The sequence below is a fragment of the Lissotriton vulgaris genome, chromosome 5 (assembly GCF_964263255.1).
Source record: "Lissotriton vulgaris chromosome 5, aLisVul1.2, whole genome shotgun sequence".
Classification (NCBI taxonomy): Eukaryota; Metazoa; Chordata; class Amphibia; order Caudata; family Salamandridae; genus Lissotriton; species Lissotriton vulgaris.
The window spans coordinates 988,248,789-988,271,704 of record NC_141693.1 but is presented as its reverse complement, the minus strand read 5'-3'; the positions used below and the strand labels follow the sequence as shown (position 1 = coordinate 988,271,704).

General features: G+C 46.0%; 1 protein-coding gene across 1 annotated transcript in view; it reads right to left on the bottom strand.

The window, feature by feature from the left end:
• Positions 1-669: 669 nt before the first annotated feature.
• COX15 (cytochrome c oxidase assembly factor COX15) overlaps positions 670-22,916 on the bottom strand; it is a 64,467-nt gene continuing 42,220 nt past the window's right edge. Inside the window, exons 6-9 of the mRNA XM_086922597.1 lie at positions 22,166-22,247; positions 21,454-21,608; positions 9,588-9,701; positions 670-1,067 (exon numbers count right to left, since the gene is read on the bottom strand). Coding sequence (XP_086778723.1) covers positions 936-1,067; positions 9,588-9,701; positions 21,454-21,608; positions 22,166-22,247 — 483 coding nt within the window. The 3' untranslated portion in view covers positions 670-935. The remainder of the gene's footprint in view (positions 1,068-9,587; positions 9,702-21,453; positions 21,609-22,165; positions 22,248-22,916) is intronic.

The following is a 22,916-nucleotide window of genomic DNA, read 5'->3' as shown; positions in this document are numbered from 1 at the left end:
TTAGAAGACTCCAGAAAATACAGAACGGCCTAGCCAGAATTTTCCTCGATCTCTCCAGACGTACCCACATTGCCCAACCAGAGACACCTCCACTGGCTCCCCATCCAGAAGAAATGCTGGTTCAAGATCCTCACATACACCTACAAAGCCCATATACGTCCTAGGTGCTGCCAACATCAACCATCGACTGAACATCCACCAACCCTCTAGACCCCTGCGCTCTTCCTCACTCGCTCTCACACACATCCTCCGCATCTGTCGCAGCAGTGGCAGCTCCTTCTCCTTCATCGCTGCTTTGACCTAGAACGACCTTCCCCATCCAGCTCTGTCCAGCCCCCTTGCTGGCAGACTTCAGAAAGAGACTTAAGACCTGGCTCTTCGACTGAGACACAGCATCCAGATACTACTAGGGGTGATTGTATTCCACATTACAAATGCTGTTGATGGATTGATTGATTGACATGGTTACGTTTCTTAGTGTAGATTATGCAAGCGTAATTTTGTTTTCCTAGACGGATACTTGCTCTTCCTTGTATGGTAAGCTGTTAACTTCTTTAAGCCTGGTTTGAAACTTAAACACAATGAAATACAATCTATACGTCAATAAGAAAGGACAGCCTATCCAAAATACATTTAATGTAGTACTAGGTTAGGGAAGAGTATAATTCATTTTTGTAAAGAATGAGACATTTTTAATTTATATTATTATACCATTCAGTAAATACATTTGTACACCTTAGAGTAAAATCAGTCTTGTTCATTTTACTCTGACTGTAAAATATTCGGAAGCTCCAGTAGTAAAAACAATCCATTATGCCAATAAGTTGATGCCACCAAAATAAAAAATGCTTGCAAGAGACTGAAAACAATGGACTTGTCTGTAAATTTTCTCAGCAGGATGATCTAAGGAAAGCAACCACAGCCAGCTGTTGATATTATTTCGGTACACGTCGAAGTTCATTCATGAGCCAAAGTGCCATGCTGAGCAGGGCCAAGGAACCAGACTGATGGGTGGCAGCAAGAGGTGTTGGAACGTAAAAGAGAAGAGTGCAGATTCCCAGAGTGACCTGTGAAGAAAGAAACGGATATCAGAATAAGAACCCTTAATATTTACATGAAGTTAACTTGTTTGAGATATGGGACTTTCAATATAATGTTGTGGTAAACTACTGCTTCAGTGGAAACCAGTGCTTAATTTGTATTAAAAAAAAAAAAAAAGGAAAAGTGCAAAAGCTCTCGTCAGAAGGACACTGCAGCATGCACCACACATTGCCTCAGACAGTGCAGCCAATAACAGTACAGACACAACCAATAACCATCACACTCCTACAAGTGTGACACATCAGCCAGGCCCCCAAAGCTATAAGAATGGCTTGGGTAGCAGGTAATAGTAATTTTAATGTATATTGAATTAATAATGGACTGTTGTTGTGGTCACCTTGTGGCAGACTGTCACAAGCGCCATTGTTGACAACTAAGTGCCGGTGCTCTGCACCGGAAACCACAGGCTCAAATTAAGCACTGGTGAAAATATGTTGTGTCTTAAACTAGGAATGTGAGAGATAAATTACATCAATGGTTCTGAACCTTTTGACTTCTGTAGAGTCCCACTTAATAATTACAGCAATTCGGGGACCCCCATGGAGTAATTATTGGAATCAAGGGACCCTGGCTTAGCAATTTCAATGATTTGAACTGCAAAAGTATACACAAAAGTGCAGAAATAAGCATTCAACAAACAAATACAAAAATGACGTCATATTTTATTGAATTCACAAACCAATATAAAAATGTATATAATATATATATATATATATATATATATATATATATATATTCACTGAAAAAACCATAGGTTTCACACCAGTTATAGTTAGGAATTAGCATTTAAAAAACCTATCAAATTCACTGAAAAAACCATAGGTTTAACACCAGTTATAGTTAGCTGGAAATTTTACTGATATAAAACCATTGAAATTCCCACGTTATAGTTAGTTGGACTCACTATAACTTGCACGTGTAATGCACTGATGACACCATCCAGTGAATGTGTGTCTTTCAGATAAATAAATATGTTTTATATATGTATGTTAAGGTCGATGGAAGAATATTTGTTTAAATTATTGTCTTAATGGATGTTTTTTTAAAAAAAATAATTGGATATCTGCCTTATTAAGTGTATCTTAGTGAATACATATATTAGCGAGTGAAAGTAGGTCAGTCTCTGTCATCAGTGATGTCATGAGTGATGTCACTGACCATGTCATGAGTGATGTAATATGTGATGTCATCAGCAGTGCATTACACGTGCAAGTTATAGTGAGTCCAACTAACTATAACGTGGGAATTTCAATGGTTTTATATCAGTAAAATTTCCAGCTAACTATAACTGGTGTTAAACCTATGGTTTTTTCAGTGAATTTGATAGGTTTTTTAAATGCTAATTCCTAACTATAACTGGTGTGAAACCTATGGTTTTTTCAGTGAATTTCATAGGTTTTTTAAATGCTAATTCCTTTGTATATCGAGTTTCTAACCCTTTTTTTTTTTTACAATTTGCTGTTTTTTTTTAAGTATTCATTTTTTTAATATAATTTTTTTCTTTTGCGCTCTGGGTGCGCGCTCCGGGAAGCTTTCAGCTAAGCTCTCCGGTAAGCTTTTCCGTGAGCTCACCTGAAAGCGCATCCAGAGCGCTACTGTCGTTCGTGAAAAAAATATGAATGAAAAGTTAATAATAATGCAAAACATTTCGTACCATACAAATAAAATTAGTTTTTTTTAATAAGGAAAATGATTATGCATTTCTGTAAAAGTTTGATGACGTCACTTCGGCGCGCAACGTAAGTGCCCTCGGATGCGCCTACGTTCGCGCCGCGTAAACGCACGCAAAAGCGCCTACGATCGCGCCACGTTTGCGCCCCGGAAGCGCATACGATCGCGCTGCGTAAACGCACCCGGAAGTGCTCCGGAGCGCGCAGCGTAAACGCGTCGGGTCATGTGACCCTAAAATAACACTTTTCATTGGTTGCTAACAGTTTTTTTTACAATGAATGAAATCCCCACCCATTTCCTTCACTTCTTCTTTCACTTTTGTGACTGAAAGACCTGTTTTTTGCACCTGGATCTTTTGTGAATTACCATGGCTGCCAGAGAATCCAGCAGTGAGGATGAACCTGAGTTCATCAATGAAGAGCCTCCTACCCCAAAGGTGAAGGAACATTTCATTTGGAAATTTTTTAAGTTTCCAGCAGACCAGAAGAAGGTGAATGCACCAAAAGTGGAGTGTAGGATCTGCAAACAGGTCCTGTCACGGGGTAACCCCCAAAAAAAGTACTCTTTTGGGAACTTTACCATGATCCGACATGTGGAGAGGAGGCACCCCCAGAATTTTGCCCGGGAAAGTGTCAGGGCTCTGGCACAAGAGGTTCCCAGAGATGGGGCCTCTACATCAACCGGAGGAGCAACTTCTTCTGGGAGAGAGCAATCGCAGGAGCAGGTGCCAAACATACAACCTGCATTTAACCATGGGGTCGTCGCAGATACTGCAATTAACTCTTCACCTATGGGGAGCAAAGTGTCCAGCTCATGGTTCGAGCATTGGAGAACCATCGCTGCCCTTCCCACCCCTAATTTTTTTGTTTTCTTTTTGCTCCTGTTGAGCAGTTTCCATTCCCTGTTTTTGTTCCTGTTCAGTTAAAAGAAGAAAACCAAAAGTTCTTTTCAGAACTACCTCCAATTCTCATCAAAGAGCTATATTCTTAAAAAAATGAAGAGTAAGTGAAATATAGTGCATTGATAATTGAAAGGAGAATGAGTAAGAAAGAACAGAAAGGTATGAGAGGTGAAAGGAAGTGAAGTAGGAGGAATGAAAGAAGGTGAGTGTTAGAAAAGAAAGTTATGACACAGTGAATAAACTGGAGGCCTCATTTCTGAAAAGTGACGCATCGCTACGTGAAAACAGCGATGCGTCACTTTTCTGGTCGCACTCCTTATGACATTCCAGATATGTCATATTTAATATATGACTAATCAATTCGCAAGGAGTTACAGATATGTCAGTATTTCTGACGTATCTGTAAACACAAAAGTAACGCATTGCTGGAGTGCGTCACAAAAGTGACGCAACTCCAGTAATGTGTCCTTTCACATGGAAAAAGCACCATGTGAAAGGTCTGCTGTGAAGCAGGCGCAAGATTTTGACGCAACAGCATCCTAAAAGTGACGCACTGCGTCGTTATTACCAAGCTTTTTGCGGGGGAACACCCCCTCTGCATGCATTATACCTGACGCTATTTTTAAAAAGTGACGCATCTAGGTACATGGGTCACTTTTTAAAACTCTGCGCCACATTATATCTGCATCAGGTATAATGTATGCAGAGGGGGCAATCCCTCGCAAAAAGCTTGGTAATAACGACGTACTGAAATCTATAAGATTTCTCTGCGTCACTTTTAGGATGCTGTTGCGTCAAAATCTTGCGCCTGCCTCGCGTCACTTTCATGTTTACAGATATGTCAGAAATACTGACGTATCTGTAACTCCTTGCAACATGATTCGTCATACATTAAATATGACACATCTGGAATGTCATAAGGAGTGCGCACAGAAAAGTGACGCATCGCACCAGCAGTGTAAAAAAATGTGCCTCGTTGCACTATATTTAAAGGACGCAACAGCATCCTAAAAGGTACAGGTACATGGGTCACTTTTTAAAACTCTGCGCCACATTATATCTGCGTCAGGTATAATGTATGCAGAGGGGGCATTCCCCCGCAAAAAGCTTGGTAATAACGACGTACTGAAATCTATAAGATTTCTCTGCGTCACTTTTAGGATGCTGTTGCGTCAAAATCTTGCGCCTGCCTCGCGTCACTTTTATGTTTCCAGATATGTCAGAAATACTGATGTATCTGTAACTCCTTGCAACATGATTCGTCATACATTAAATATGACATCTGGAATGTCATAAGGAGTGCGCACAGAAAAGTGACGCATCGCACCAGCAGTGTAAAAAAAATGTGCCTCGTTGCACTATATTTAAAAAGTGACGCATCTAGATAGATGCGTCACTTTTTAAATATTGCGTAACAATGCGCATTTTTTTACACCGCTGGTGCGTCACAAAAATTGACGCACAGGCGGCGCAAAACTGGCAGCGCAAGGCCTTCATAAATATGGTCCTGGATTTTCCCCGTGCTTCGCCGGTGCGCGTACCATGCGCTTCCCCCGCGCAAAACGAAAAAAAAAATAAAAAATGTAATGCCCCGCAGGACCCTATTTTAGCCCCAACATCAAACCTAGGGGGTCAGAGGGGGTCTACTCTTCCCCCTTATGGTCATTTGCCCCTTTTTTTTCAAACCCCTTGTGTCTCGATTTTACCGAGACACAAGATGGCGGCCGCTCCAGACTGTTTAGAATGTTTACAGACACCCAAGAGCCAATCAGCTTTCTGCGCACAAGTCGCGTGTCGCGCCAGGAGCGCACTCCGGTGCGCGCACCGGAGAGCGCCTATAGATATATATATTTTTTTGAACGTAAATTACTCAAAATCCACTGCAGCACACATCTTGAGACATAGCAAAGGCACATCGGGCTACCAGTCCCTTCAATTTTGCCAAGTTTGCTGGAAATCCATTCAGCCGTTCGGGGTAAAAGTGAAATCGACCGCCCTATGGAAATTTACATGGGGAAAACGCGTTTTGGGACCCCCCTTTTATCTCGGCCCCCGCTTGACGTATCCCCCCCAAACTTTCAAGGAAGGACCGGAGCTCGACGAGGCCATTTTCAGGAAATTTTCAGGCAGATTCGTCAACCGGTGCCAAAGTAATTCCAAATAGAATTTTGAGATTTAACATTGAAAAAAATCCTAACTATAACTACCTACTGGCGACCGCCAGTAGGTAATATATATATATATATATATATATATATATATATATATATATAAACTCAGTCCAAATCGCCGAGCCCCCTGTCCCAGGGACGGTACGAAGACCAGATAAGAGTGGTTGACCCAGAGGTTGCAGGTGAGCAGTTAAAGATTTATTTCAAACAAAGCGCACCTTGCCAGCATGACGTTTCTGCCTGCTCAGAGGCCTTGATCATATATATATATATATATATATATATATATATATATATATATATATATATATATATATATATATATATATATATATATATATATATATATATATATATATATATATATATATATATATATATATATATATATATATATTCCATTTGATGCTGCCCTAAGATTGAGGCACCACAAGGCTGAGGCTGAACTTAATTGAAGCACTGCAAATAAGGTGCGAAATCACTCAGCTGCCTACCAGCCAAACCAGAGACCAAGGGCTCAGCAAGCCCAAAACGCGTTGGACATTTGAACATTGCTGCATGTCAATGCCGAATTTCCTTTGGCACCTGAGTGACTAAAAGGTGTTTCAACGCTGATGTGCGGTGCCTCAATCTTAGGACAAATTGAATATATATAAATATATATATATATATATGTATATTCAAATTTTAATGGAAATGTTGGAGCTTTTTGATGCCCTACAAATCGGTCAGTGGATACCAACTTCATTTTAACTCCCATTTTCAAGTTCCTTCACCTTTACAGAACGTTTAAAATGTTTCAATTTTACTTCTTTATTTATATACACTTTATTAATCTGTTAACATTCTTTCATTTTCTAAGCCGTCGCGGACCACCCCCAGTGGTCCTTGGACCACAAGTCTATGTTCATTCCCAATCAACATAAAGCATGTTCTTGAATATCTCCTGATAATGTATATTGCTTTACTGTACTTAACAAATAAATATGCTAGCTTGATAAGCTCCTGCTGACAGAGTTCTGTGCGTCAATTACCTGCTTAAAGTATTCGAAGTAGCTCAGGATCTCAGTTGTAGGTTTGCCTAGCTAGGATCAGCGCCGTCATAATTTTATCATCACTGGTCTTCTTCACGTAAGGACTCCAGGTTAAATGCTCACATGGCAGGGGCCTCTGCCACACAACTGCAAGATAGCTATAACTTCGGAGCACGCACTTATAAATTAGCTCACATGCGACAAACGTTTTAGTTCAGACGCTTTCCTGTCTGAAGCTATATAACTGCAACACAGTAACTCTAGCCTCAGCCGGTCAGAAGTTGGTATTGCTGTCTTAAGTTCAAACCGTCACCCAACTCCATTACTTAACTGTTTTGCCGCCATGTTCCTGGTCTTTCAGAACTGATGGAGACCACCTGCCAGCAAAGCAGAGCAGATGCCGTCCTGGGTTGTCATATATATCTCTGTGCTAGCCGCCTTGCTTGACATTGCTCCTGCGCAGCACTATTGAAGAGTTAGGCAGGTTCAGGTGGTCTTTGCAGACATTGGGTGGAAGGGGAACACAAAATGTCAAATACAAATCTATTCTTTCCTTATGTCACGGTTTAGCTCCAAGCAATCCATTCCTGGCCTCAATAATAAATAAAAATAAAATAATCCAGACCAGAAATGTAACTTTGGGAATTCAGCCAACATAAATGGATCCATTGCCACCTCCCAGTACTAAGATGGGAGTCATTCCACTTCCTTTTTGTTTAACTAATTCCAGGTCAAATATTCTACTTCCACTAGAAAAGGGGGCCTTCTTGGGTTATTCAGGGCATCAAAACTTCACTTGTCAAATCACTGCACACTTTATCACTTTAGAAGATTCAGTTTGTGCTTCTTCTGTAATTCTAATTCCATTTCTGCATCATGTATTTCCATTCTGGTCTGTTTGGTATCTTTGGACTTTTATTTCCAGTTTCCAGTTTTTCACAGACATGGTATTTTATTCCAGTCTACTACTTATATTATCTCCACTCCAGTTTCTATAATGCAGGAGGAGATAGTCAAGGCAGCGCAGATCTTACCTGCCAGTGATTAAGAGGGCTACCCACTTTTGTAGCTTAGCAATATCCATTTTCAAAAGTTTGAAACTAATTCTCTTTCAGTCGAACACTTCACCAGAGGGCAATCACCTAGTGGATTTAATCCTACCGTAACTCCAGATTTGTCGGATATATTTGAATGATAGTCCTTTTATACATGAAGAGTGTAGCTATTCTGCTGTGGCCAAAGACAGCAGTGTCGGTATACATACCCTTTTGGTTTAATCTGTAACAATGACCACCATGTGCCATTAAGTCCTGTATCAGTGTTTGGTTTTTAGTTAGGCTGGAAAGAACTGCATTTAATTTTCTTGTCTTTTCTGGGAGGCAGAAAAAGAAAGAAAACAAACAGCCTTGTTATCTCAACTTCTCCAGTGCTGGTATCTTTTATGCTTTGAAACAATATCAGTTTCTTCTCCAGCACATCCTCTGCTGGTCAGTCTTTAGGGGAGGGGGGGAGGGAATCCTAATAAACCCTAAGTCAGAGCTGTAGATTGCAGTTGGAACGTTTTGTAATTAGCTTTAAACTGCAACTTCAGCTACAGAATGCGTATGGTAAATAGGATTGGGCTACTGGAAGAAGTACAGTTTGGTTTATCTATTAATATTTTTGTGTGTGAGATGGGCTTTAGATCTCGGAGGAAAACATTTTGAATAACTAGAGTCTTGGTTTTCTTTGGTAACGAGAGGCTACGTCCAATTCCTTAAGACGGATCAGGTAGAATGTTCCAGAGTATAGGTCCAATCGTATTGACTTGCACACCAATTGCTCCTTGTTCTGGGTAGTTCAAGGAAATTTGGTGTTCCTGATTTTAACGTCCATTTGAGGATATTCTTCTGAAAATTTATTTGAAGGAATAGTTGATCTTTCCTTCCAAAAGACTCGTTGGGTGACGCACAAAACTTCAAAGTGGATCCTCACCAAAATTTGTAAAATGTAAAGCTTGATCAGGAATGAGTGGCCGTGGTCCACGATTTTAAAGTCAAATATTTTTTTCTGCCAATTTGGTACATCACAATCTAGAGTTCTTCAGAAATTATGGCAGAAAGGATGTGGTTGGGACCATTAACATGGTCAATACTGAAGACCAATAGAGTTTGGATGAGGCGTTTTCCAACTTGGTGGGGAAGAAAAGTGTGGGATTACTTGCGGCCCATAAGTGTAAATGAATGGACATAGGAGAAAGGCAGCTTAACAGGGAGGAGTGTGCTACGATCAGGCCCTGCAGCAGCAATCTCCATCAAAAGCTCAAACGGGACAGGTAAGCAAGCTAGTTGTTGGTTCAGGCCTGAATGGAACCTAGGCAATGCACCATCCTGAGGATCCTTGGCCTTCTTGCCTGATCTACTCAATGCACTAAAAGCGGTATACCAATACTGGAGGTATGGAAATTAGCCTCAAATTCCTGATATTATTAGCCAACAGCCTATACGTAGACAGTAAATGGAGTGGTGAGCAGGGAAAGCTCTTGGCTAAGCAAAATCAAAATTATTCACAGAATAGAGAAAAGAATAGTTATAAAATGTTGGCATCTGTGCAAGAGGAAAGGATAAAAGACAGGGCAGCACATGGCCACACACTTGAGAGGCTGTAAGTAGCAAGTGAGAGCAACTTAAAAATGGAAATGCTGTTTTGGGTGTTAAGTCACAGTAGTACCTGCAGATAAGCAACACCAAGTAGTGCGGTCAATGCCATCTTCGCTCTGGGAGGAAGCGGAATTTTCCGAGAATAGTAATATAAGGCTGTGATGGCAGTCACGGAGCTGATGCCCTAGATAGAAGAAAAACAAACATAATAGGTTACATGCACATTTAAAAAAACTGAATACGTGATCTTTTTTGTGTTGCAGTTGATTATTAAGTAAGGAACAGAAATGTACAGCATGGATAAACGTCATCCAAGAGTCAGACGTGACAACTTCGTATAGCAGTAAACAGGATGGGATGACACATAGTAATAAAGGGGAGGGGGCTAGGAAACAACAAGCATTGGAAATGCAATAGGGCTCGCATTAGGAAAGTTTGAGCTATTGGTCTTATAAATTACATTTTTTTTATTTATGTGTTATTTTTTTAAATAGCTAAATTAATAGCTTTGTCATTTACAATGCCAATAGTTATATCTTTAGCAAATGTGACACCTATAGCATTTGTAATGCAACATGTTTTGTATTTACGTGACTTAGATGTATTGAGATTACAAATAACAATGGCTTTTAATTTTTTTAAATAATTAATACTTTAATAATTTATTTAATTTGTAATGGCAATAGCTTAAACATTTGTCAATAACTTTTGTGAAGATTATGCTCAGTGTCTTTTATTGTGACGATCCAAGAACAGAAGTGAAATATTAACATGTTTTTGTGATTTGTAATAAAGCGTGAAAGCTTGAAAACGGCTTGAAACATTGAAAGAACATATTTGAACCAGTGATGCTGTGGTTGCGCTGAATGATGCTGGGGTTGCGCTGAGTGATGCTTTGGTTGCGCTGAGTGATGCTGTGGTGGTGCTGAGTGATGCTGTGGTTGCGCTGAGTGGTGTGTGATTCGGTGGAGCTTAGTGGGTGCGTTGGTGGAGCTGTTTGGTGGGTGCATTGGTGGAACTTAGTTGGAGCATCGGTGGAGCTGTGTGGTGGGTGCATCGGCGGAGCTGTGTGGTGGTTGCATCGGAGGAGCTGTGTGGTGGGTGCTTCGGTGGAGCTGTGTGGTGGGTGCTTCGGTGGAGCTGTGTGGTGGGTGCTTCGGTGGAGCTGTGTGGTGGGTGCTTCGGTGGAGCTGTGTGGTGGGTGCTTCGGTGGAGCTGTGTGGTGGGTGCATCTGTGGAGCTGTGTGGTGGGTGCATCTGTGGAGCTGTGTGGTGGGTGCATCTGTGGAGCTGTGTGGTGGGTGCATCTGTGGAGCTGTGGTGGGTGCCTCGGTGGAGCTGTGTGGTGGGTGCATCCGTGGAGCTTTGTGGTGGGTGCATCCGTGGAGCTTTGTGGTGGGTGCCTTGGTGGAGCTGTATGGTGGGTGCCTCCGTGGAGCTGTGTGGTGGGTGCATCGGTGGAGCTGTGTGGTGGGTGCATAGGTGGAGCTGTGTCGGTGGAGCTGTGTGGTGGGTGCATCGGTGGAGCTGGGTGGTGGGTGCATCGGTGGAGCTGTGTCGGTGGAGCTGTGTGGTGGCTGCATCGGTGGAGCTGTGTGGTGGGTGCCTCGGTGGAGTTGTGTGGTGGATGCCTCGGAGGAGCTGTGTGGTGGGTGCATTGGTGGAGCTGTGTGGTGGGTGCATCGGTGGAGCTGTGTAGGTGGAGCTATGTGGTGGGTGCATCGGTGGAGCTGTGTGGTGGGTGCAGTGGTGGAGCTGTGTGGTGGGTGCATTGGTGGAGCAGTGTGGTGGGTGCTTCGGTGGAGCTGTGTGGTGGGTGCTTCGGTGGAGCTGTGTGGTGGGTGCATCGGTGGAGCTTAGTGGGTGCATTGGTGGAGCTTAGTTGGAGCATTGGTGGAGCTGTGTAGTGGGTGCATCGGTGGAACTGTGTGGTGGGTGCATCGGTGGAGCTTAGTGGGTGCATTGGTGGAGCTTAGTTGGTGCATCAGTGGAGCTGTGTGGTGGGTGCATCGGTGGAGCTGTGTGGTGGGTGCCTCGGCGGAGCTGTGTCGGTGGAGCTGTGTGGTGGGTGCATCGGTGGAGCTGGGTGGTGGGTGCAATGGTGGAGCTGTGTAGGTTGAGCTGTGTGGTGGGTGCATCGGTGGAGGTGGGTGCATCAGTGGAGCTGTGTGGTGGGTGCATTGGTGGAGCTGTGAGGTGGGTGCATCAGTGGAGCTGTGTGGTGGGTGCATCAGTGGAGCTGTGTCGGTGGAGCTGTGTGGTGGGTGCATTGGTGGAGCTGGGTGCATCATAGGAGCTGTGTAGTGGGTGATTCGGTAGAGCTGTGTGGTGGGGGCATCTGTGGAGCTGTGTGGTGGGTGCATCTGTGGAGCTGTGTGGTGGGTGCATCGGTGGAGCTGTGTCGGTGGAGCTGTGTGGTGGGTGCATCGGTGGAGCTGGGTGGTGGGTGCAATGGTGGAGCTGTGTAGGTTGAGCTGTGTGGTGGGTGCATCGGTGGAGCTGGGTGGTGGGTGCATCCGTGGAGCTGTGTGGTGGGTGCATCCGTGGAGCTGTGTGGTAGGTGCATCCGTGGAGCTGTGTGGTGGGTGCATCTGTGGAGCTGTGTGGTGGGTGCATCTGTGGAGCTGGGTGGTGGGTGCATCGGTGGAGCTGGGTGGTGGGTGCATCTGTGGAGCTGTGTGGTGGGTGCATCTGTGGAGCTGTGTGGTGGGTGCCTCGATGGAGCTGTGTGGTGGGTGCCTCGGTGGAGCTGTGTGGTGGGTGCATCGGTGGAGCTGTGTGGTGGGTGCATAGGTGGAGCTGTGTGGTGGGTGCATCGGTTGAGCTGTGTGGTGGGTGCATCTGTGGAGCTGTGTGGTGGGTGCCTCTGTGGAGCTGTGTGGTGGGTGCATCTGTGGAGCTGTGTGGTGGGTGCATCTGTTGAGCTGTGTGGTGGGTGCATAGGTGGAGCTGTGTGGTGGGTGCCTCGGTGGAGCTGTGTGGTGGGGGCATCTGTGGAGCTCCGTGGTGGGTGCATCAGTGGAGCTGTGTGGTGGGTGCATCGGTGGACACAAGTGGAGCTGTGTCGGTGGAGCTGTGTGGTGGTTGCATCAGTGGAGCTGTGTGGTGGGTGCATCGGTGGAGCTGTGTCGGTGGAGCTGTGTGGTGGTTGCATCAGTGGAGCTGTGTGGTGGGTGCATCGGTGGAGCTGTGTCGGTGGAGCTGTGTGGTGGGTGCATTGGTGGAGCTGGGTGGTGGGTGCCTCGGTGGAGCTGTGTAGTGGGTGCCTCGGTGGAGCTGTGTGGTGGGTGCATCGGTGGAGCTGTGTGGTGGGTGCATCGGCGGATCTGTGTGGTGGGTGCATCTGTGCAGCTGTGTGGTGGGTGCATCTGTGGAGCTGTGTGGTGGGTGCATCTGTGGAGCTGTGTGGTGGGTGCATCTGTGGAGCTGTGTGGTGGGTGCATCGGTGGAGCTGTGTGGGGGTTCATCGGTGGAGCTGTGTGGTGGGTGCATTGGTGGAGCTGTGTGGTGGGTGCCTCGGTGGAGCTGTATGGTGGGTGCCTCGGTGGAGCTGTATGGTGTGTGCCTCTGTGGAGCTGTGTGGTGGGTGCCTCGGTTGAGCTGTGTGGTGGGTGCATCGGTGGAGCTGTGTGGTGGGTGCATCGGTGGAGCTGTGTGGTGGGTGCATCGGTGGAGCTGTGTGCTTCGGTGGAGCTGTCTGGTGGGTGCCTCTGTGGAGCTGTGTGGTGGGTGCCTCTGTGGAGCTGTGTGGTGGGTGCATCTGTTGAGCTGTGTGGTGGGTGCATAGGTGGAGCTGTGTGGTGGGTGCATAGGTGGAGCTGTGTGGTGGGTGTATCGGTGGAGCTGTGTGGTGGGTGTATCGGTGGAGCTGTGTGGTGGGTGCCTCGGTGGAGCTGTGTGGTGGGTGCCTCGGTGGAGCTGTGTCTTGGGTGCATCAGTGGAGCTGTGTGGTGGGGTCATCTGTGGAGCTCTGTGGTGGGTGCATCAGTGGAGCTGTGCCGGTGGAGCTGTGTGGTGGTTACATCAGTGGAGCTGTGTGGTGGGTGCATCAGTGGAGCTGTGTTGGTGGAGCTGTGTGGTGGTTGCATCAGTGGAGCTGTGTGGTGGTTGCATCAGTGGAGCTGTGTGGTGGGTGCATCGGTGGAGCTGTGTGGTGGGTGCATCAGTGGAGCTGGGTGGTGGGTGCATTGGTGGAGCTGGGTGGTGGGTGCATCGGTGGAGCTGGGTGGTGGGTGCATCAGTGGAGCTGTGTGGTGGGTGCATCAGTGGAGCTGTGTGGTGGGTGCATCGGTGGAGCTGTGTGGTGGGTGCATCAGTGGAGCTGGGTGGTGGGTGCATATGTGGAGCTGTGTTTGGGTGCATCGGTGGAGCTGTGTCGGTGGAGCTGTGTGGTGGGTGCATCGGTGGAGCTGGGTGGTGGGTGCATCAGTGGAGCTGTGTGGTGGGTGCATCAGTGGAGCTGTGTGGTGGGTGCATCAGTGGAGCTGTGTGGTGGGTGCATCAGTGGAGCTGGGTGGTGGGTGCATCTGTGGAGCTGTGTGGTGGGTGCATCGGTGGAGCTGTGTGCATCAGTGGAGCTGAGTGGTGGGTGCATCGGTGGAGCTGTGTGGTGGGTGCATTGGTGGAGCTGTGTGGTGGGTGCCTCGGTGGAGCTGTGTGGTGGGTGCATCGGTGGAGCTGAGTGGTGGATGCATTGGTGGAGCTGTGTCGGTGGAGCTGTGTGGTGGCTGCATCGCTGGAGCTGTGTGGTGGGTGCATCTGTTGAGCTGTGTGGTGGGTGCATCTGTTGAGCTGTGTGGTGGGTGCCTCGGTGGAGCTGTGTGGTGGGTGCATAGGTGGAGCTGTGTGGTGGGTGCCTCGGTGGAGCTGTGTGGTGGGTACCTCGGTGGAGCTGTGTCTTGGGTGCATCAGTGGAGCTGTGTGGTGGGGTCATCTGTGGAGCTCTGTGGTGGGTGCGTCGGTGGAGCTGTGAGGTGGTTGCATCAGTGGAGCTGTGAGGTGGTTGCATCAGTGGAGCTGTGTGGTGGGTGCATCGGTGGAGCTGTGTCGGTGGAGCTGTGTGGTGGTTGCATCAGTGGAGCTGTGTTGTGGGTGCATCGGTGGAGCTGTGTCGGTGAAGCTGTGTGGTGGGTGCATCGGTGGAGCTGGGTGGTTGGTGCATCAGTGGAGCTGTGTGGTGGGTGCATGGGTGGTGGTGGGTGCATCTGTGGAGCTGTGTGGTGGGTGCATCTGTGGAGCTGTGTGGTGGGTGGAGCTGTGTGGTGGGTGCATCGGTGGAGCTATGTGGTGGGTGCATCTGTGGAGCTATGTGGTGGGTGCATCGGTGGAGCTGTGTGGTGGGTGCATCTGTGGAGCTGTGTGGTGGGTGCATCGGTGGAGCTGTGTGGTGGGTGCATCGGTGGAGCTGTGTGGTGGGTCCATCGGTGGAGCTGTGTGGTGGGTCCATCGGTGGAGCTGTGTGGTGGGTCCATCGGTGGAGTTGTGTAGGTGGAGCTGTGTGGTGGGTGCATATGTGGAGCTGTGTGGTGGGTGCATCTGTGGAGCTGTGTGGTGGGTGCATCTGTAGAGCTGTGTGCTGGGTGCATCGGTGGAACTGTGTGATGGGTGCATCGGTGGAGCTGTGTGGTGGGTGCATCGGTGGAGCTGTGTGGTGGGTGCATCGGTGGAGCTGTGTGGTGGGTGCATCGGTGGAGCTGTATGGTGGGTGCATCGGTGGAGCTGTATGGTGGGTGCCTCGGTGGAGCTGTATGGTGGGTGCATCGGTGGAGCTGTGAGGTGGGTGCCTCGGTGGAGCTTTGTGGTGGGTGCATCGGTGGAGCTGAGTGGTGGGTGCATCGGTGGAGCTGTGTCGGTGGAGCTGTGTGGTGGGTGCATCGGTGGAGCTGTGTGGTGGGTGCCTCGGTGGAGCTGTGTGGTGGGTGCATCGGTGGAGCTGAGTGGTGGATGCATTGGTGGAGCTGTGTCGGTGGAGCTGTGTGGTGGGTGCATCGGTTGAGCTGTGTGGTGGGTGCATCGGTTGAGCTGTGTGGTGGGTGCATAGGTGGAGCTGTGTGATGGGTGTATCGGTGGAGCTGTGTGGTGGGTGCCTCGGTGGAGCTGTGTGGTGGGTACCTCGGTGGAGCTGTGTCTTGGGTGCATCAGTGGAGCTGTGTGGTGGGGTCATCTGTGGAGCTCTGTGGTGGGTGCGTCGGTGGAGCTGTGAGGTGGTTGCATCAGTGGAGCTGTGTGGTGGGTGCATCGGTGGAGCTGTGTGGTGGGTGCATCGGTGGAGCTGGGTGGTGGGTGCATCAGTGGAGCTGTGTCGTGGGTGCATGGGTGGTGGTGGGTGCATCTGTGGAGCTGTGTGGTGGGTGCATCTGTGGAGCTGTGTGGTGGGTGCATCGGTGGAGCTATGTGGTGGGTGCATCTGTGGAGCTATGTGGTGGGTGCATCGGTGGAGCTGTGTGGTGGGTGCATCGGTGGAACTGTGTGGTGGGTGCATCAGTAGAGCTGTGGGGTGGGTGCATCAGTGGAGCTGTGTGGTGGGTCCATCGGTGGAGCTGTGTGGTGGGTCCATCGGTGGAGTTGTGTAGGTGGAGCTGTGTGGTGGGTGGCACTTTTTATAAATCATTAGTAAAAAAGATCAATGAAATTCAACTAAAACCCATATATAGCAGAAGAGGAGAAAACTCTAGTAACGGGATTCAGGATGAATGTATTCCTTAGAAGCAAATCACCAGCATGTGAAAGGTGTAAAACAGCAAACAGCATAAAACGAAAATGCCAGCAAAAGACTTTATTTTTTCAGGGCCACACAGAATTTTATAATTAGAGCGTTTAATTATATCATGACCAACAACGGTTATTGTTTCAAGAGCAGTGTGCAAGATGGTTAGGCTGCAATATAAACAAGCCCTCTGTATTGCTATGGTGGGAAGGGGGGGGGGCGGGGAGAGGCAAGAAGGGAAGAATAGGGCCGGGAGCAGCAGCCTTCGATGTGCCGGCCGGCCGTGCAATGAATAATTAGGGGAGGAGAAATGCCGGCCGGGGGAAGCTTGAGATGCCTGAGGAGGCTGGTGGCTTTGATGTGCACGCGCTCTCGGGCACTGCAACAAATCGCCGAGATGGTTAAACTCTGTTTAAGCCACAATATAGCTCGCCAGCTATGCGCTTGAGCCCATCAGCAGGCGAGCCCTAAAAAAGGCTGTTTTGATGAATAATAGCCTAGAGGGCAATTGTGCAGAGGCTCAAATGGTTCACACATCAGAAATGTGAGGACAGGTTTGGGGTACCACTGAGGCATGATGAACAGCGTGGGGAGGGGTGGGAAACCCATGCTACAGATTTTTAAGGATCATAGCCACCACAGGTGACAAACAGAGAAGGCTAGTTCTGCAACCGCAAAAATGCCGAAATGGCAGGGAGATGACATTTAACTGTGCCTGAAGTAGAGGCCTGCAGGGCTAAAGATCAAGCAAACATAAGAACCTTGGATAAAGGTGCAGAAAAGGAAAGGGTCAACGTTGTGGGAAGCACACCATGACACAAACTATCTGGTGGAGTGTTAGGGGACGTAACGGGTTAATTCTGGATGTGGAGGCTTGGACCGCTAAGTTCTCCGGAGTGGGGTGCTGGGTAAGGAGATTGCGGTGGCCAATTGTCCTTTGCGCAAGAGTCCCTGTGTAGGGTTTAGACCCAGCCTGAGTTGAATGTCTGTAAGGGTTTCATTGAAAGGGAGAAGGGTTTCAGAAGGTGTGACTCCCGGCTGAAGCACCTCAGTCAAGACTTTTGTCTTGACTGCAATCCTGGGCAACTGAAGGTACAAGACTTCAATTGCCCCACGCACCAGCATTTGCAAAAGAAGCTCTCTCCTCCACAGCCATGGTAGGAGGAGAGACTGGACCAGTGTGAGGTGTCTGACCCACTGGCCTCTGTCAGTTCCTCGTAACAGTTGTCCTGTGCCTCATTGGGAGCTGATAACCATAAGGGACCATAGACCACTCCATTCATCTACCTCTCCAGGCCCATCAACCAAATAAGGCACTGGCTCAGACGAATGGGCCCAGTCGACGCCACTGTCTCAGTGGTGGCTCTGCTTCGGATCTAGCATGAGATCCATGGGGCCCGACTGGCACCAAGGGCGAATCTTCTGCCGTGGGTCCGGTAGGGCTCCTCCCTTGAGGCGGAAAGTGCTCTAGAGGGGCAGGGCATTTCAAATCAAATATGAGGCGCATGGCCGCATAGAACTCTTTCAACTGAGCGGGTTGCTATCGGAAAATCGGGTTCCATCAACTTGCAGGGCCTGGCATGCCGATGCTCTGTGCCTTGTCGGAAGAATTTGACAAACATGGTAAAGTTGAAGAACTCTTCGACTTATTGGATTATTTCGGTTTGTGGGACTTCCCCGACTTCCCTGATGATTTTGAGTGTGACAACAACAGCTGAGAAGGGCTCCGGGATCAGGACCTTTAGTGTCGCAGAGATAACTGATGTCAGGAGGCGAGGTGCCTGAGGTAGCGCTCAGTCAGTGCCTTAGATGCATGGGGTGGCAGTCCTCGTAAGTCGTGGTCCCGCTCCAAGCAACACAAATACACCAAGTGGGGGTCTGTCACCAACATTTTCCTGCGTTAGGCTGCACATGGTTTGAAACTAAATGGTTTCTTGGGTGGCATACCTCACACCAAGAGAAAATCTCTCAAAAGAATTTGGCAAAATGTCAAAAAGAGCCCGTCAAAAAGTGACTGGGGGTAGCTCAGATCAGCGCTATCTGGCACATAAAAGAAAGAACTGATGTCAGCGCGCCGGGGTGGTGCCTATAAGGTACCACGCACATCATTCCATCGCAGATACAAACAACGCCACCTAACAGCATGCAAGGGTACTGCTTGAAAATCTTCCAGATCTGATCTGCAGCTAGCAGTCTCTTTCAAATATTTTTCTGTAGTGGTAAACCTATGCCTGTGTACCTTCCGAAAAGACCCGCAGCCAGAATTGATTAAAGGCATATGCAGGGTCTTGCACAGAATTAACCCTGCACCACGGGTTTTACCTTGTGAGAGGGGAAGCAGTGATAATGGGCAGGAAGTCAAAGTAAAATTTAGGGCTGGGTTCACAAACACAAACTTGATGAGATTGTTTATTAGGGCTGAACACCACTGATACACACAACTATGGACTCTAAGTTACTTACTCACACCTTGACACACCTAGGGAGGGATTGGGCCTATTCCTACTACAGAACAAGATTTGAAAATGTGCATGCACTGCCGATACATATTTACAACGGATTGCTTTCATGGTGTCTTAGTGTCGTTTAAAGCTTTGGTGACTGGTGCTTCAGTCGGTAGCACTACATACTACACAGAGCCATACACGGTCTTCTGGAGTGCCTGCATAAATACTGTAACTTTTACTAATTTACACACATATTTTACAGCCATATAAAAGGAGCAGCTTATGTGACGCTGGCCAATTCGCCCATAAGCTATTTTTTCCATTAGGTTTTACACTAGGACCTAGATACTTTGCACATCCTTAATTGTATACTTGTAAAATCACCTTTGTTAATATTTTGCTTACACAATTAATAAGTCTTTAGTTTTTTTGTGCAAAATCCGAAATAGGCATGTGAATTTTTCACAACTGCATTTCTAGCATAGGGGGAGGTATGTCTATACACTATACTTTAACAGATCACAGCCACAAATGTCTACAAACGCTATAGACTGGCTTTCAATCTAAACCAAACCAAAGACTACACATGCATCCTTAACAAGAAAAAGTCTAGAGTGTTTTAATGTTATAAATAATCAGCTATCCAGATGATCAATAGGCAAAAATGTTCTGGCTAATAAAAAACTGTCCATGTAATAAAAGTAAACAATTTCAGCTGCAAATCCTAAATGTGGATATTTCTACTGCAATATTTTTAAACTGAGATCTGTAGAATAAATAAGCCTATCAAAGGGAAGTATAAATCAAAGTATTTGGATTTGATTGATTTCATTTATAATTTACAGAGAGCAACAATTACCCTTGGAGGATCGTGGTCCTACAATCACAAACCATTCAGTCAGAAATGGACAGTCATAATGGGGTACAATATTAGTTTTAGCAGTTTGTGGAAGCAGAGCAGCTCAGTAGTGGATCCAAGAACCAGTGGTAGGGAGTTACAAGCCTTCGTGGTGGAACAGTCAGTACAATTGCCTACAAAGATCTTAAAGTTCGAGCAGGAGTATACTCTATAAACTGTTTATGCACATAATAAGCAGGAGTATGGGGACAGAATATCTATGCCAGAAACCTAGTGCTTTGAAGCAACATCTTTTATTAATGGGAAGCTAGGGAGTAACTTAAGCAAGTGGAAATATGCATTTGTGTTGAACGTTCCAGAATACATTAAGAGCAGCATTTTGAGTGGCTGCAGTTTGAAAATTAGGTAGGTAGGTAGCCCACTATGGAGAGTGTTACAGTATTTCAGGCAAGAAATCAATCAAACCTGGATTACAGGTTTCCGATAAGTATATTGAAGAAGATATGTTATTTTCATCCAGGTACGCTAGATGAAAACATAAAACTTTTTATTTAAACTTACAATGTGGCATTCAAATGAGAGATTTTTAACAAATCTAGTTCCTAGGTTTGTGGCATCACCAGATACAGTGGGAAGTCCCACTTCCTCTGGCCACTATTTTGTGGAGTTGAAGGATGGGATTCCGAAGAAGATGAAATCTGCTTTACCAGAATTAAGCCCTGGGGAATTTCCGTACATCCAGGAGAAAAACAATGGAGTCCCAGATAATCCAATCCAAATCAAACTGCTTCTCGTGCTAGCAAGTAACTTTAAATAACAAAACTGAAAATTCTCAGAAAAAACACACCTGCCCTTCAGCAATATCGGAGTGGGAAAAAATGCACAGAAGGTAATTCTGCAAAAAATCAAAATGGCAGTTTCACTTGTTCGCCTCTAAATTACAAGATGTTGGCTTAATGGTTTTGCTTAAGTTTGCAAAATGACAATGAGAGGATCTGGAAATTACTTTTGTACAAATATTTTGGAATGTTCCTGACGGTAGGAACCCCACTTTCAAGGATGCTGAAGAAAAGAAACAAGAGGCAATTACCAGGCATCTTGGTGCATATGCCACTGCACGTGGCTTGTATGACCACTGAAAGGGCACCATAGACATTATTCATCTTGCAGCCTTGGCTTCTGTGTGACCCACACTGGTGTGTTTGGTCACTTTGTTTTCGAGTAGGTGTTCACAAAGAGGTTATGGAAGCTTTTCTTTTTTTGTAAATGTCAAAAGAAACCATGAGAGTGGGGGTTGCGAGTGGATCGCAGCTGTACTATATTGTGTATGCTTGTAGTCCTTGAGTTTGTGACTCACTAGTAGTCTGAATGGGGAGGAGCTCTGAAGGAGGGGATAAGCCTTGCAATCTTTCTCCTGACCCAAATCTGCAATCAGTGGTTCATGTAATTGTTGTTGTGGTGGTATGTTTACAGCGACTGATATATTAGAATATGTCACTATGAGAGGTTTTACAGTTTACTGGCATGATCATCCTCCTTCATATCTTGTTTATGAGGTAATTCCATACAATGGTTGAGAATAGGCTTAGGAGGAGGGGCAGAGATAGTGGTATAAAACTTACAATGTGAACAAGACATTACTACATACTGACTGAGGATGCTACAGCTCGACAGGAGATATGTTGCTGCTGCTGCCCAGAGACACACACTACAGAGCACACTAGCTGTAACCATTTGAAATAAAACAACCACCTCATTCACCTTCAAGTAAAACATCAAAACACATCTATTCAAAATCACTTATACGCTCAATGTTCATACGGAGACGCACCTTAAATGATAACAGCCTTAAGCAAAAATATGTATTCATTCATACAATATTCAGTACAAAAGGGGTCTGCATGAATGAGCTTAAATAAATTACCAATATTCTGTGGTCAAACTGCACTGTTGTAGGGTTCTCAAAGAAATTTTTCAATGTTGGTGAGAAGGCAAGAACATCATCGGGGATCCAGCGATCTGCCATCTTGGGGAAAGAGTTGTATACTAGACCAGCATCTAGTCCGGCAACAAATGCACCTGCAATTTTCAGACATAAGATTAACATGTTTAACTGGAAAAAGTATAATGGCGTTTTAAAGAAGAGAACAAGGATACAAATACAGTTTGAACAATGGAAAGAACGCTTAACAGACAAACACCTGAACACTCTGCATTCACTAGAAAAGAATGATTGTACACCATGGGCTGCAAAATCCAAGTAAAGCTAACCAAGAAAAAAATCCAGCAGCATTAGAATTGGAATTATGGTAATATCCAACACCAATAGTGGCTAGGAGTGCAATGTTTATGGGAGAAAATTCCTGTAAAATTGTTCCTCACTGTTAATAATAAAAAAAACATTGATTTATAGACACTGGCATTGCCTGCGTTAGGTATTAAGTATACTACTCCAAAGTGCACCCATACAATTGATAGAGCAAGTTAAAATTAAACTAAGAGTCAGCACTTGTTAAAAATGACATATTTATTTTTGAGGACTACCTTTCTTCTACTGTAGCAAATTTGCAGAAGTATTCGCTGTGTTTCAAAGGTCTCTCTTGTACTTTGGGGGTACACTGTGAAACATATGTTACCTGAGAGGGCAGTAAGAAAGACAAGGCCGGCTGTCCCATGAGCAAATCGTCTCAACTGCACAAGCTTGCGTGTTTCAGCTAACTGGTAAAAAAAAGTGAAGACATTTCTCTAAATGATAAACTAACAGTAGTAAAAATACATGGCACAGCTACTTTAAACAGATATGTTCATATGGTACATCCATACACTAAATCAAAGAGAGCAGACAACTACGTCAAAATTGAGTTGAAGAGACATTTATGAAACACAGATTGGAGGAAATGCTCTGCCTCTCCCCAACCCCACCCTTTGTAAGGATTTGCTTCACTAAGAAAGATTCTGAATTTCAATTAGTCTCTATAGATGTTTTACAAACAATAAGCTGCTTGCATCCCAATTTAACAATAATAATCCTAAACCATAATTTCTTTAAAATGTAAAGGAGGAGAGCATGAAACGAGCTGCCAGATACATGGGGTTTAGGCTATCAAGAGAGGGCTTTCTACTGTTGCGTGTTTATCTAGGTTCCTGATCGATACTGTGACCTTTTGCCCCTATTCGGCTATAAATCCATTTATTCCCTATATTGGCATAACCGTTCAAGTGCGATTTTCTGAAAAGTCATCTCTGGCCTCACACGAACAGAGCCACATTCCAGCATAGTTCCCTCTGCCACTTCCTTTGCGACCAATTAGTGCAATGACAGAGCAGTAGTCACTATCTGATATTCCTAGATAACACTCCGAGTTCTTCAACAAGATAAAAACTCAG